At 33.0% G+C, this 16634-nt stretch overlaps 3 protein-coding genes across 5 annotated transcripts in view; 1 reads left to right on the forward strand and 2 right to left on the reverse strand.

The window, feature by feature from the left end:
* Positions 1 to 16634, reverse strand: part of LOC138134197 (piggyBac transposable element-derived protein 4-like) — a 166775-nt gene that overhangs the window by 94663 nt on the left and 55478 nt on the right. The window lies entirely within an intron of this gene.
* LOC138134199 (paired box protein Pax-6-like) overlaps positions 1 to 16634 on the forward strand; it is a 40828-nt gene that overhangs the window by 3376 nt on the left and 20818 nt on the right. For 2 of the 3 annotated variants that reach the window (XM_069052328.1, XM_069052330.1), the window contains exon 2: positions 2583 to 2825. In XM_069052328.1, the coding sequence (XP_068908429.1) occupies positions 2583 to 2825 (243 nt within the window). The remainder of the gene's footprint in view (positions 1 to 2582; positions 2826 to 16634) is intronic. The other variant, XM_069052329.1, reaches the window with a different exon arrangement.
* On the reverse strand, positions 11470 to 13068 carry LOC138133837 (uncharacterized). Its single transcript, XM_069051800.1, has 2 exons — positions 12511 to 13068; positions 11470 to 12451 (listed from the first exon to the last, which is right to left on the reverse strand). Exons 1-2 carry the CDS (start codon positions 12891 to 12893, stop codon positions 11635 to 11637), a joined length of 1200 nt encoding a protein of 399 aa, XP_068907901.1. The 5' UTR covers positions 12894 to 13068; the 3' UTR covers positions 11470 to 11634.

Below are 16634 nucleotides of genomic sequence, written 5' to 3' on the forward strand. Positions count from 1 at the left end.
GTAATATGTTTTTTCATCAAACGTCAGTAAAATATGACATTATACTGCTGGATTGATAATGCTAAAATGTCATTTCATTGTCATGGCATCTGACGAGCTGACGAGTGGCAGATAAAGTTATTATCTCCGCTGACGAGCGGCAGATAAAGTAAACTAGCAAAATTTTTGAAATTTTAACAAATTCGTTTCTGAATCTGACATATTGAAAGATGAAGTGACTAAATAAGATTTAATCAAGAAACTTGTACATAATTGTAAAACATACTTACAAAATCTATCCAAATTAAAACTGGTTGACAGACGAATACCTAATTATTACAAAAAAAACTCGGATTTTGTTCACAGCGTTGTTTATCCTACTAGAGTCATAATAACGCTTTCCCAAAACGAGCCAGATGAATTTATCAGTCTACCCAATTTTCTACCTTAAAATAATTCCTGGTTTGTTAAATTCTTAATAATTAATTTCTTAAATAATTTGTTATGAATGTGTGAAGAAAAAATAATACATCTACGTTATTCGGAGTAAAATAGTTTTATGTGCTTTGGCTGAAATGTCTGCTTCAGCACATAAAACTTTTGCTCTTAATAAGATAATATACATACTATTTTCTAATTCAGTTACGAAAAGCAACCATTGTGATATGTCATTTTAGTTGTCAAACGTGCTTCATTTAATAACTAGTCAAAAAAGTGATATTATATTATCATTAGCGTTAAAAAGTGACTTTATATTATCACTAGTGTTAAAAAGTGACATTAGTACATATTATTATCCCGGAAAATTATTGAAATAGTAGATTTAAACAGGATTTTAATTAGAATGTGTGCTTTTCGTAACTAAATTAGAAAAAATCTTGTATGAAACACGTAGCAAAATGGCTATTTTTTTGCACACGACATGTTGAACCACTCGTCGACACTCGTGGTCCAATTGTCATGTCTAGTGCAAAAAAGACGCTCATTTTGCAACTCGTTGCATAAATAGCTATTACATATCATAATTCCATGTGATAAAGGACCTATTCTTATAGAAAATAAACGATTGTAATAAGAACTTCATATGTGAAAGTATTAGAGATTAAAAATTATAACAGAAGAATAAAGCAGCATAGACAGTTATAATTATGCTTAATCTTAGCTATGTATTTGATATTGGAAATGATCAATTATTTTATAAAAGATATTTTTGTTTTGTTTCACGTTTTGTATTCTTGTGTCTAGTATTTAATATTGAAATGTTAATTAAATCAAATAATAAATAAAACTCAGTTATCATTTGTCGAGTAGCACTCCCAGTATCTCCATGTGTTTATGTAAAAAGACTAAGTAGGAGTACATTTCAGTACCACGATTTCTATTTACCTTTTATCAATCCCAAATGAATTACTAACCAAAGTACTTAGAGGCAGGTAAATACCGACATAAAATAATCCCGCTTCTTATTTATGTTTCGATACGTGGTAGCAACAGGTTTAAATCAACAAAGTGAGAAATAATCTGAAACGAGCGCAACAAATCAAACGACACTTTATAAATCCATCCACTACCAAAATGGCGCCAAGTCTTGCACTATTAATCACATTATTTATGTGAACCCGGAGCAACTGCACCCTTACCGGAATAATTGGTTGTCTTAGGTCGACTCTTTGTCGTACGCGACCGCAAAGCGTTTGAAAAAGAAGCAGAGTCGAGGGAAAAAATCCGTAATCCAACACCGACGACTTCTGAGTATAGTATTACGTTTTAACATCTTGAACACGAACAAGTTATCAAAAAATTGGGGCGTAAAAAAATTTGTTGTAAAAATGTCTCGCAATCGGTTCGAATCTATATTATTAGATGCTTCATCAGAAATCGATGCGACTTATATGGTCGAGCAATTTGTCATGGAGTTTTTTAAATTGCATCGACATTTTAATTGTGACGGTTTTTGTTGGTCGCAATATCGTTAATTGATATCAATTATCAGGATTTACAGGTTTGCGGGCTTAATTCAATGCAGAACGTTTGTGTCGACGCAGTATAAATATTAATTATAACAATCATCGAGCGAGTTTCTTAAATACCTGAAAAACAACGGTCACGACAAATTAAAATTTTTATTCGATTTATGTGCCTCGCATAATTCATAACGGAGACGCAGATGGGCCGCCAAAATTAACCAATTTGATAATTGGTCTTGGGGTGGTCCCGGACCATTTATACGTTTCTACAATGTGTAAATCCGGTGTTTACACTCTGTGAAAAAATGCAGAAGGTGTTGCCCCCTAGAGTGCCGCTACCTGCCCAAAAAATGGAAACAGGTGCAGTTAGCGCTCTTATGCACCGAGATATAATCGATGCGTTAACAAATTAGCCCGACGACACGCGTTTGTTAACATCTCTTCAGATTTCCCTTCGCCCTTTAATAAATTTAAATTTGTTTCCCTGGAACAGTCGAGACACTTTAAAATCCATATTTTATGCAGATTAGCCTCGAGGCTTTAATCAGAGTTCGCCTGACGATCGCTTTTCAAAATGTAAATTGTTCCTTAATTGTTGCGGTGGTCGGGAATTTAACAACTCAATTTGATTTGCAGTAGCCTCATCGCCGACGATCACGAGTCCAGCTGGGGCGACTTCCGGATCTTCGACCGTTCCGTCGTCCCTCGGCCCGTCAGCTTTGCGGGAGCTTTACGGGAACGCCGCCACCGCACCTGGACACCCCCTAGCGTCACTAGTCTCGCAACAAAGATTCTTGGAGTTGTCCAGGTTCGGCTTAAGACACTATGACCTGGCGCAGCATATGCTCACACAACAGGGCGCCGTCACGAAATTGCTGGGTAAGTTTTAATTTCCATATATGGGCGATGGGTTGCTCTTTCATCGGTTGGCTTTTGTGCCCGGCGAAACTGGAGGAAATTGAAAATTGGCTGAAACGGTTGTCGAAACGACACAAAGGAAAATTAATTTTCGCTGCTAAACTGTTCTTTTATCGGTGATTCATCAAAGCTTAAGTTTTCGATTATTAATTTATTAAGTAGGATCGATGTGAGCAAGAAAATGCCAAATGTGCCTTCTTTATATTTTGCATTGTAAGGCGAAATTGAAAAAAGGGTGAGAGGATAAAAAGGCTAATTTACATAAACATAATTAACAGTTTTTTAGGAAATTATGCAGAAATACTCCAACTTTCTGTATAGAAAAATTGATTAGGAATTTAGATAGATGTATTTCTAGACCGATTTAATAAAGTAACACGGCAATTAATAAATTGTGTTAAAAATGACTCTTTTGTTGAGTATCAATAAAAAAGCGATGTCGTTTCGTTAACCTCTTACCTTCACTTCTTGAACTCTTCATTCAACACAATTGTTTTTTCACCAGCGCTATTTTTTAGATTTTTATCTATTTGTATTCACATAATACGTGTTTCCTTCTCTAAACTACTTCTAATTTTCATTCAGTTGATTAATTTTAGTTTGGTTCTGCAAATCTAATATTTATAATAAATTTGTGATAATCAAGAGGGCATTTTAGATTTGAAATTTGAAAAAAAATCATCTTTATCTTCAAGCGGTCGAAAATCGCGTCTTGTGTATCTCTATAGAAACGGTTGAAGGGCTTTTTTAGTATTAAAACACTTCAAATCTAAGGAGTTGAAATGTCTACAAACGGTTCGACAAGGTCATTTGAAGCATTTCTCACGATGAAAGGATATTATTTTCAAAAACATACATCTTTTTTACTTTATAAAAAATAATATATTTCTTTGTCATGACAATGTTTTGCCAGTGATTCGATTTTGTTAAATAAAATACAAAGTAAACACCGTTCACGTTGTTTTGGCATAATGGGAGGCCATGATTTATTTTTTTTTAACGTTGGACATACTGTCCGAAAGTGTTTTATTAAATTTCACCTCATCGTAGGCGTTGAAGAGTCGATTGTGAACCCACTACACGAGTTACAGATCGCGGACCAGCTGTTTCAATCTTACGTTTTACACGAGCGCAGCGTTCACAATCGACTCTTCAACGCCTACTACGAGGTAAAATTGAAAAAACACCCGATAGCTAACATGTTGCTGAATTTCCCGCGATGTTTGAGATTTCATCTATTGCAAACTAGTAAATGTGACAACAATGCACTATACATTGACGCTATTTATAACCTCAAATTTAAAAAATCATAACCTAATTCAAGCTTTACGCTCTACCAAATTAAATGCAAAATTTCCATGGCCTCCCATTATGCTAAAACAACGTGAATGCATTTTAGTAGATTTTATCATTTATTAAAATCTGACTGTTTATTTTATTTCAACACATTATTCTTGTAACTTGAGGTAATAAGCAGATAATTAAAAAAATATAAAAAAATATAAAAAATGAGACTTAAAGAATTCTAATTTTCCACCTATTATAAAATAATCATGTTTGTAACTAGTAATTTGTAATTGTATTTACATAAAACTGGAAACTGCAATGTATGGCAGTGCTTGACTCAATTACTTCGAAAGTTGTTAAACTTACTCGTGTATCATTGTACAGAGACTCTTGCAATTATTGTGCAATGTTTGCAACGATTGTTCAGTAAAGATGACTTCTAGAAGCAGACAAATTGATTAGACGTTACGAAATTGAGATAATAAAAGTCGTACTAGTTTTGATTGTCCATCCATTAAAAATAATTTTAGTTCTTTTCTAAATTAGCACCAGTACCTCGTTCTCGCCCCAGAAGCCTGCAGTTGCTCATTATTATCGATGCAATAGACAATTTAATGATACGATTAAGTGGAAAAAAATTTCTTGGAAGTAATTGCTAAATAATATTCATTGTGCAAAATCGCGATGTACTTATCCGTATAATTACCAACTTGACTTCAGTTCTTATTGTCAGAAGCGCGTCATGGTTTGCTTTTGAACAAACGACGGAAGACCAGTTACACGAACAAACGGATTAAATGTATAATGCTCTGTTATTATTTGCAATATTTCATATTCCGATACGTTTACCTCATTATCAGATTCAATCTGAAATGTAGCTTAAAAAGTATGCAACTCGGCCCGGTGTGCTCACCGGTGCATTCCAGATGAGCTCGGATTTATAGAATTCTATAAATTTGGTAATCTGACCCTCCCACAAACGATATTAACACGTCTGTTTGTTAGTAAAAAAAATCTCGTTGGTTTCACGGATTGTAATTAAGTAGCTCAGTATTTATAAATGTTCGGTTTGCATTAGCATATCTGATAATGTGATACCGATCACGGCTGGTCACTGTGAACAGTTGGCGGGTATAAACCTTCTTATTTAGTATGTAATCGTTCTTGAAACACACCGTATTGTTATCGAGAGGGCGAAAACGCCGCCATAAATTTCCACTTAATTGTTGCTGAAAACCGACCACAATTTATACGACTTGCTCGTTGTTATTTATATCCATAATTCGTAATAAATGATAGGATTTCAGACGTAATCCTGAGATTTGTTATAGATTTTAATTACACATCGCCGGTTCGATTAAGATCTTTGTTTTTTACGGACGCTTCCGATAACCATCACCTTAATCATAGCCATTAAATGAAGCGGGAATTATTTAGGCGCAACCATTCATTACGATCACAAATCTCACCTCGCGGTCTAACCACCAACTTTTGGAACCGCGATGACACACCCTGCTTTTTTTTTCGACGAAAAATTCACTCGTCACTACCAGAAACTTTATTCTTTATTGTGTCGTTGACATTTCGGAGGTTATTTGCATCCTAACGTTTTAGATAAACAATTATTTCTCCAATTTACAATTTCACTAAAAACGAAGCCGCAAAAATAACAAAAAATTTACCAAATCCAAGGTATTCAAAAAATTTAAAATAAAATATTCTGTGCTAGATATTTTTTAATGCTTTTAATGTTTATTTTTAAAGACACTTGCATATACATGGAAAAAAGTAAAAATATAAAAACAGTAGGTACAATCAATAACTTAAATAAATTAGAACAGTATAAGCTTAGTTGGAATAAAACTTATATTTATTATTGGCATGATTTAAAATGTTTAAGGATTATGAAGTATTTATGTAAAAAATTGCTTGTTTAGATAATATCAAATACTTATGTTCAGCTTGAGAGATTATTAGAGCGTCTGGGAAAAACGAATGAAAATGTCAAAAAAGGAGACATTAGTTAACACAAACAAAGAAAACATTGTTTAGTTTTAATTTTTTTCCGACGTTGATTTATTAATATTAGCCTAAGTAAACACATTTTAGCAGATCTAATCTCATTCCTGAAAACAATGAATTATTCAGACTCGATAATGATATCTAGCTATGTGATAAAAATTTTATGTATCCGGAATATAACTGTTTCGTTTTCCGCAATATCTCTTTAATTATTTTGCACCAGTGAAAATAAGTTTAATAATTTTAAAAAATATTTTACTTACGTATTATTGACAGCAAGCAATTTACGGCATTAAGTCATCCCACACAAACAATAATTAATTTTGATGTTAATTTAAGTTGGCTTAACTGTCCGAGTCATTTTTGAAAAGCTCGACGGGAAAAAATATTTCAAGTACCTATATCAAACTTTGGTATTCACTGTATCCAGAAAAATGTGTCTACTGAATAAATACTGAAACTTTCACTTTACAATTTATTTTATAATTTATTGCACATTTTTAAAATAGTTTATTTTTTAAATGTTTTAACCAATTTTATTCAGGAATGTTGAAATTATCAGATTCTAGCGCATATAGTAGCTGCTAAAATATCCAACCTTAATATGTCAGAACGAAAAAAACTCCTTTAGTGTGTTAAAAATAAAAGGATTGAAAAGTACGTTATGAAGATGCAAATTAAAAAAAAATCATTTATTATTTACCTACCTATAAAACATTTTGGCGAATTACGACATTTCAAGAAGCATTGTGTAGCGAGAAACCAACAACCTAACCTAAAAATGCGACATTCAGTATTAAGCGGCACATTCAAAATTTGACAAGTTATCATAGCAAGCTGGACCAGACAGTCATTTATAGATACCCTGTTTATAATTTGCAAACATGTCAGAATGTGAAGTTTGCGCTGTTGTAGCAAATAGTTTTTTAATTCCATTTTTGAAGAACTGAGGACCTTTTTTAATCCATTTCTTAAGAGATTCTTTTCTCTTATTCAAAAACCGAAGAATTTTTTCAGTTGTTAAAACAAATAACGTGCGATCAATTAAAAAAAAAATCGAGTTACCTGGATTGTGCTATTCTGATACTTTGATTGGTTCAAACCACCATTTTCGATCGGCGCATCATTTGTACAAGTAATTAATTAAACTGATTGATAAATATAAAAATATTACTGTAGACGCATTGTCTTCTTGCTGCAATGGTTTCCGCATAAGTTTTTTTGGACGTTTGTAGGAAAATACTACCTATATTACGTTTATTGCAAACTTTAAGTCTTCATAACAAACACCCGAGAAAAATAAAAAAAACCACTTTGGTCTCACAGACGTTCAATTACCAATATTTCGTGGCTCCCAAAATTTGGTAATGTAGTTTATCAACATAACTTTATTAGAACAGGCTAATAAAACTGTTTTAGAAGCTCCGTCTCTAATAGGTCTATTATTGTATTCAATTTGGAGTCGTTTATGGCACTCGTAGTTTAAGAGATCTTTAAGAACATTTTTATCAATACATATTTCAGTGTATTATTGTCATTTACACCAAACAACATGTAGTTGCATCCGTTACCTTGAATTACCAATTACATAATACAAAATTACCTAGAATTTGAAAATTTAATTTTTTTATTTAAAAATTAAAACAATGGTGCAAATTCTAAAAAATAACATAAAAATCTCGTTTCATAAGGGCATTGGCGCACTCGTCCCATACAAAACTCCCCTACGGGTCGTTTTCTACACTTGGGACTCGTGCGCCAAATCAACCCTTATAAAACTCGTTCTTTAATATACTATTATTAAACATGTGTACAACAAAAATACAAACGTATAGTTTTAGAAACTTTCGGCACCATAGCTCTACATTTTTGAGTTAGGTCAATTCCGTAAAACTATTGAAAATTGGTTCCCACGGTATTATTTTTGTAAAGGTAGCCTTGCTCGAATTTTATAGAAGGAATAGTATAGCGTGACTTTGTCGTTATAGGTTTTATCTTTTGCCTATTTTCATAAAATTTGTAGCCAAATTTTTGTAAATTATTCACTATTGGTAAGATAAATAATTATAAAATAACGGAATCGACGTGTCTAGCTTTAAAAATTATTAATTTAAATTACTGAAATACCAAAAGAAAAACAGTGTAAATGAGAAACAGTTATAGATTTCAAATTTAAGCAGAAATCATTTAACAAATGTATATTTTTTTAGAATTTCGTTTAAACATTGTACAAAATGTCTTTAAAAGAATGTATATGAAGAATCCGGTGAAATTGTGAAGCGCTATAATTTTATTGTGTCAAAGTTGTCACATCAGATGTCAACAATCAAATGTCAAATTATTAATCTTAGTGTCAGTTATGAATCCGACGTTTGAGTTGTTCTGCTTGCGATTTTCTTCGTTTTTCTATATTCTAATTACTTTTTATCTTACAACAGTCTTCATTAATGTCATTAATGGACATAACCTCTGTTTTTCTATTTGCTCCCACAATATGCTGCAGAGCGGCAAAAAGCAAATATATTCGAATTCCACAGGACTCTTGATATACGTTCTTTTATAGACACTTTGTACTTGTTTAAGTGAAAATTGCATGCTGTCAGAAAAATCAAAAACCTCCCAATTTCACTTTTACCAAAACAAGACAAGACAAGAAGAAACTGGTGATTATATAGTGAGAATAATAATTTTTAAGATTCATGCAAGTTTTAGTATGGTACTTGAAATAAGGGCGTACAACAGGAAATATTGCTACGGGCACAATATCGTTCATGTGTTAAGATCTTGTTAACCATATGGGATCTCGTTTTACTTCAGATATCCCTCAAAGACACTAATACAACGTATGCCAGCACTGATGGATATGTGAACTCATAAATTAAAATGTTAACGTCAAATTTTAAAAATTGTTTAATTAATACTAACATATTTGTAAATTTGAAGTTATTCGTGGAATGTAAAATATGTGAATACCTACGTTTGCTTCCACTAAAATGACACAACAGATGCCAGGAATGTTACAAACTTGATTTCTTTCGGCTATCCAGATTGAGCTTTAACATTTTAGCCGAGGAAGCTGGGCCGAGACAAAAACAATGCACATTAATAAAAAGTTTATTGGCTTGTTTCCAACAGCGAAATAATAAAATTGTAACGACTTTGGTTTTATTTGAAGGTAATGATTTGAAGGAATTTATGGCTGCAAAATTTTGTGGGGCAAAACAATTAAACAAAAATCCTATTGCACCAACTTTCGTCTGTGTTTTCAAATCGCATTCTGTTCACGAACGGAAATTATTAAGTGGTTTAGATCGGTAAATCGTCAATTACAGCGGCATTCTATGCAGATTTCGACGCTACTGTAATGTGAATCCGAGCCGTGAATGGTGTCTGCAATTTACTCTTAAAGTGATTTTTTTGTTCTCGAGATAATTATCTCGAATTCGCCCGACGGCTACGTACTTACTTACGTTTAATTCATTAATCTCCGGCTGAAATTCATAATAAAAGATGGTCATTACCTACAATTAGCAAATTTCCGCATGAAAAAATCCACTCGGGGGATCTTTACAGGTCGATGGAACTCTTCGCATTTTCAGCGTCCAACATCTGATTGATGATGGTACTTTTGAGCGGAAACGTTGCAATTTCGTGTCACAATCTGTTTCGCGCAATTAAAAAATTACGTGTAAAACAATTTTCAAGTGTAATTAACGGAAGACAGTTTTGCCTGCTTTCTAGTGTCACTAGCATGCGATTCCGCGAAACTGCACTTTGTTGCATGTTTTAAAACATGTGTTTGATGTCATCTTTGTGGAAATTGAATGATTATAATAAAAAAAAATGTTCAATCGTCACGACATGTTTAGAATATTATAAAGATGGCCTTCGGAATGGGGTGTGTTTTGTATAATGTAAGTTTCACGGTGTGTGCTTCCGACATTGAAACGAAACCGTATTCATTGGCTAGTTCCCCGTTTCATAAGCTTAACGACATGTTTGCGTTTCATTATTTTATTAGGGTAATGAGGAAGGCAGTCGCCTTTCGTACAATGGGGGAGGACAATCGATTTACGAATGTCGTTACGTTTTCTGACCCGATACTTATTAATACCCACACATATTAATACAGTGGGGTTAAGTTTTAAACCGTTGTTTTATTCTGTTGATATACAGGGTGTATTAAAAATGGCGCATAATATTTACACCACATGATTCTATGATGAAATAGAAGCAAAAAACTCTAGTACCAATTTACTCTTAACCCTCCGCTCATGGAGTTATTAACAATCAAATTTAGACATTTTATTTTTAATTTCATTATAAAAAATGCTGTTTATAGATTTTAAATCTATTGCAAATCGCAATCAAGCTAGAGTCACTTTTCGAATTTACGTAAAGTCAGAAAATAACAAGGATATTCATTAATGTCATTTTTGATAATAATTATTTAAAAAATATTCGTCTAAGACCAAATTCGAATTGGAATTTTTTGTTTGGTATTCCACGTAGATTCGCGTGATATAAATATTATGCGCCATTTTTAATACACGCTGTATAATTTCTTTTCTGTTTGTCTGCCCCAATGCAAAACATAATGCGTCATAATTCGAACGCTTATTGAGTATTGGCGGTCACGCAGAGGTCAGGAAAAAAGCGTCATTAGGAGTTAATTTGAATCTAAAATCGTAGAATTATGATCGCTTTTAGTAAAAAAAAATTAAATTATTTCGTTGTTCGTTTGTCGATCGAGTACGTTTGTGATGCCCATATGTGAAGCGAACACATTATCGTATATGTAGTTTATTTTGTTTATTTCGAAGAGACGAGGTTATATCTTACAAAAATTACAATCTTCATGCACGTAACGTACAATTGAGCTGAAGCATGACTTGTTTTCTCCTGGCCCTCCCTATCGTTCAAGTAATTTTGCTCATCATAAACGGATAGACATGTGTAAGTACCTGCCTTTTACATCCATATAATTACTCCATTGTAATAATTATAATGGGCTATTACTTTTATCCATGCGAAACTTTGCGTTAAGCTTATTCACTGTTTTAGTCCCTTTTTGGAAAATTTAATAATGGAGCACAATTAACAAAAAATTATTTGATATTTAGTATTTTCTATCAGGTTACTTAGTTATCACACTTTTTTCTAACACTACCATTACAGTCATTGTTTTGACTGTTGTACTGAGTTTTTGAAAACTTGATTTCAAATGTTTGTACCCTCGTGAGGAGTTCGAGATAATTTTTGGAACACGACAAAACATATAATGTATTTATTTGTTACTAAATTGTAAACGTCATTTATTCGAACTGTCACTTGACGTTGAAAAGTCATTTTAACTGGCTAGTAGCGTTAAATTGACAGCAGACCAGTTATGAATTTAACAAGTTAGTAGAGAAATTTGAAATTTGGAAAGGATAGTAGCGTTTTTAACATTTGAACATTTTTATTTCTTTGTTTCATACAAATTAAAATTAAATGTACAATTAGAATTTCCGCTAATGTCGAACATTCCTGAAGCGGAAGTGAATTCGCTCGTCATTGGACAATTAATTGTAGAACCTCCCGAAGTGGAAGCCACATTTGTCGAAGTGGAAGCCACATCTGTTGAGTTTCGTCCAGGAAACATTTTTTTCGCAATTTCAATTTTTTTATTGATAGAATCATTCACATAACCTTCCACAATTCCACTACTTTTCCATCCTCCCGCACGTTTTAGTGTCAAAATATCTCCACCTGCATCCACAACCATTGTTGCTGCTGATCGGCGAAATGAGTGACCTGTGTATAATTCAGATTCTTGTAGCCCTAAGTATGTTGCAATTTTTTTCGGTACACCGCCAATAGTGTGCTGGCCAACATTGAGGGAAATACATTTGCCATTACGGTAGGTTAAAAAGAAACGTAATTGGTCTGCTTGACGAGGACGAAGAGCTGCATTTTTTCTGTACAAAACACAAGGTTGAAAACTGCAGCCCTCATCTGTGATCGTAAATCTCCTTGTTGTTAAATTCTTTGTATTCCGTAAAGTGACGATAATATATTTCTCAACATCTTCTACGTCCTTCACCGTCAACGAGAGAAGCTCGTCACACCGGCAAGCACCAAAAATTCCAAAAATTGTAATCACTTTATATAACAACCAATAGTCATCAGGAGCTTCAACAAGAAATTTTTCCACTTGCTCTTTTGTTAAAATCCTTGCCTTCTTCGGCACGTAACGCTCATTCTTTCTCTTGAGAAAAGCAATTACCTTATGAAATCTACAAATGTCAAGTTAAAATATCACTTTTTTGACAACGTCTGTAATAGGAAAACAAACCTGCGAACTTCAGCATTTTCTTTAATTTCCAGGCAGCTTTTTAACATGGACCATTTCGACCACAAAGAATTGGGGCTAAATTTGTCTGATAGTTGGTGAAGATACACCAAAAGAACGTCTTCCGTTACACCAGTTACGTTATTGTTTTTCTGCCAATTTTTAAATTCTTCATATTCTCGTTCATATCTTGCTAAAGACTTCGCTGGCAGTAAACTGGAAGCCACGTTTATAGCTTCCTTTTTGATTTCTTCTGGCACGTTCATTTGAGAAAAAATCTTGACGGAAATAAACAATTTGAACAAACGGCGCGTTGTCATAGTAATTGTACTTCTGAGGTTTCTGAGTTTTGAGCAATAATTTGGAAGAAAACAGAATTTGATCATTTTTAATTTTATTTAGTTGTTTACAATTTAGTAACAAATAAAATATTATACAAGACACGCCAGGTAACTGGTTTTACTGGCTCAAGGAGGTAACTGACTCGTCTTCGACTCGTCAGTTATATCCTCCATTCGCCAGTAAAAACCATTTTACCTGGCTTGTAATGTAAAATACTATTACTTCAAGAGAGAAAAGAGGAAATTTATATTTCCCAATTTATTATAGGTAACCAAAAATAATGTAAAGTAATGTATTTGTTAAAATTAATCGATTTCATTAATGTCATCGGAGACCGACTTATCGCGGAATCAGGCGATTCAAAATCAAAGAAATTCCTTTTCGAGAGAATTTTCCTTGCCATTCAACGTGGAAACGCTGCAAGCATTCGGGGCACTTTTCCAGATTCCGCAATATTATCGGAAATTTTTGTATTATAAAACAAAAATGTTTATGTAATTATGTTATAATATAATAAAAAAAATAATCACAAAATGAAAACTGTTTTTTAAAAGCACTTTAGGCAGTTTCAGCTTCTTAAAAAATATTTTTTTCAACATTAAGTCAAGAATACTAATAATTCTTTGAGAAATTACAAACTTGAAGACGAAAATGGTTTTCCATAAAAGAAAATTATTGTTAAAAACAACATGTCTATGGCGATAGATAATAATCGTAAAAAGAATGTAAATTTCATTCAAAAATCAAAAAACCACCAACGTCGCATATCGGCAACGCTGTTTAGTGTAAAATTTGGTGAGACTTGTAATTTTGAGGTTAAATGTTTATTAAGTGTCTTGTTTTTCTGGGCATGTTTAAGTAAAAATAATAAGAATCAATAAATAAATGAAATGTGCTGTTAATAAAACAATATGAACGAAATTCAAAGTACATAATTGAATTTTATTTTGAATCAAGTAAATGTCATAATTTATAGTTACCAACATAGAATAAAAAAATATCTACCTAGGGTTTTTTAAATTTTACCAACCTAAAGCAACAGGTGGTGGTTTTTTGATTTTTGAATGGACTTTAGCTGTATTCCCTAATTTTCTTAAAAAAATTACAATTGTCTTAAATAGATTTTTGAGAAACAATTCAAGATAAATTTTAATACATAATTATTAGCAAGGCTATCAATATTGTTGCAGAGTATTTTTAGGAAGTGTCTACGATTTAGGTACATAAATACCAATAATCAATAATAATTTACTTACAGACAGTACTCGGTCAATAAGAGAACTGAAAATAGTTTCTTTGTTAATTTTTGATATTTTAAGTAGGATAACTTTCCAGTACTTATTCAAAGAAAGGCATGTTAACTCATTAGAGAATTAACAATAATGTTGGATTTAAAGTGTTCGTTATTTAGTCAACTTTTAAGTTTTACAAGTATTGTGCTCAAAACATGTTGCAAACTAATAATTTAGGTGTAGATAATGAAGACTATCCTCACGAAAACGAATTGCATGTCGAAGTCGCAGTCAGAGAACACAGAATTATTGCACTGACGTAAATAACTTTGAAAGACATGTACAAGACGTGCGTAACTGTAATAACACATTTTGTGCATGAGGTCTCTGTCCCTGAGTTGAATTTTTTAATAAAATATGAAACGGTTAACGGTTAATTTCGAAATGTTTTACAAACAAAAAAATCGAAAATATTAACATTCTTACTATTTTTCTTTTAATTTCTGAATTACATTTACCCTTACATTTGTTTATTAATTATTAAATATAAAGTAAAACACAAGTTTTCTTTATCTATTACAATTGGGGCATTATTAAAAAAATATCGCAGTTGTTCATTTATTGAAATTTGAAAAACAACTATTGTCGATTGTTTATTGAGTGATTATAATATCCAATTATGCATTTTTTATTAAATATCAATATTTACAACTTTTAAATAATTAGTCAATAGAGACACATTTCTGATGATGATTTGTGCCACTGAACAAACCACTAGACTTTTATGTCCGTTTTATTGGCGTCATAACTGTACAAAATAATGTAATTTTGAACGTTATTGTTAGAAACAGGTACTGTAGCAGGTAGTCCTGCCTACTTTCTTTGTGAGAGGGGTGAAATCACCCACCCTTATTTAAGTCGAGATATAGCGGTAAAAACGAGAGTCTACCACTATCCTTGGTACTTAACACTTGTACATCAACATTTTGTCATACAATAAAGTTTTTAAGTAGTTATACAAAGACGACTATATCATTTGAACGGCTAATATCACCACCCAACAGTGATTAATCGTTCATAATTTTGGTCCTTCGAGCCGGATGATTAAATCCATATCACACGACGGTCGTCTAGTGTAATAACAAGTGTAATACAACAACAATTCAAGAAACAGTTTCGACACCCAGAGGGCAGCAACGATTTCGTCACCTTCAGCAAGGGCAAAAGGGCAGCACGAATAGTCACCGAATTGGGTAGCAGCGAAGCGATCATCACTCAAGACATCAACAAAGGTTAGTGGCTCTCAATCCTTTCAATTTCCCTTCCAAACTGCATTACTACGTACGACTTCTTCTATTGTTCCTAATTTCGCAAATTTTCATCTCGACCACGTAAATCAAATCAATCATTATGCCCGAGACATCCTTATTAGATGAATCAATTGCCAAATTAGAGGCTCTAAAAAGGAAAAGAACCTCATTAAAAGCTAGAATTACGCGTATTCAGAACTTTGTGTCTAATTTTCAATCAAATGATAATGATGTGTCTCCACTAGAAACTAGAAAAACATTCATCGAACAAATATTCAAAGAATATGACGAGGTACAGACTGAAATTGAATCACTCGATCTTTCATCAGAGGCGATTGAGACACAGACTCAGGACCGCGACGAAATTGATTTAAAGTATCTCGATGTATTATCATCAATTCAAACAAAAATTAGACAAACGACGCCTCCACCGCACACTGCGGCCACAGCGAATCCTAACGGTAGTTGTTCCAGCGCTAATTCACATTGCTCTAATCGTGATCAATCAATCAAATTGAATCTGCCAACTTTAAATTTAAAATCTTTCACTGGTTGCTATAAGGAATGGTTGTCATTTCAAAATTCATTTAAATCCATTATTGAAGACGAAAACAACATGCTAAACAACTGTCAACGTTTCCAATATTTGCGATCATGTTTATCTGGTGAAGCTTTGCGAGCAGTCGAGTCATTAACGGTGTCATCAGAAAATTATAATGTAGCGTGGGATATCTTAAAGAAACGGTTCTGCAACAAACGGCTGATCGTTCACGATCACATAATAGCCATCACAAAGGCACCCCAAGTAATTAAAGCCTCGCATTCGTCACTTAGGTGTTTTTTAGATACGTTGAATTCAAATGTTGCCGCGTTAAGACAGCTAGAAGTACCGATTGATACTTGGCACGCTCTTCTAGTCGTAATAATTGTGGACAAATTAGACGACAATCTTGCAAGAGAATGGCAGGCTACATTAACCGACGAGGTTCCAACTTACGGTCAAACGATCGAATTTTTAGAAAAGAAATGTCAGTTGTTGGAATCCTTAAATCTATTGCACCCCAAATCGAACGTCAATCCGAATCACAATAATGCAAAAAACAATATGTCACAAAAACGAAGCACTACATCTTATGTTGCCACAAACAAACTACATTGTACATTTTGTAAAAATGACGATCATACAATCTTTCAGTGCAATGAATTTACAAAATTAAATGTAGAGGAAAGAAACGCTCAAGCT

Source organism: Tenebrio molitor, chromosome 6 (genome assembly GCF_963966145.1).
Source record: "Tenebrio molitor chromosome 6, icTenMoli1.1, whole genome shotgun sequence".
NCBI lineage: Eukaryota > Metazoa > Arthropoda > Insecta > Coleoptera > Tenebrionidae > Tenebrio > Tenebrio molitor.

Coding starts and splice junctions, on each gene's coding strand:
- LOC138133837 (XM_069051800.1), bottom strand. CDS start 12,893: ATGATCAAATTCTGTTTTCTTCCAAATTATTGCTCAAAACTCAGAAAC. Junction 12,452..12,510: donor GAAAATGCTGAAGTTCGCAG/GTTTGTTTTCCT, acceptor TGACATTTGTAG/ATTTCATAAGGTAATTGCTT.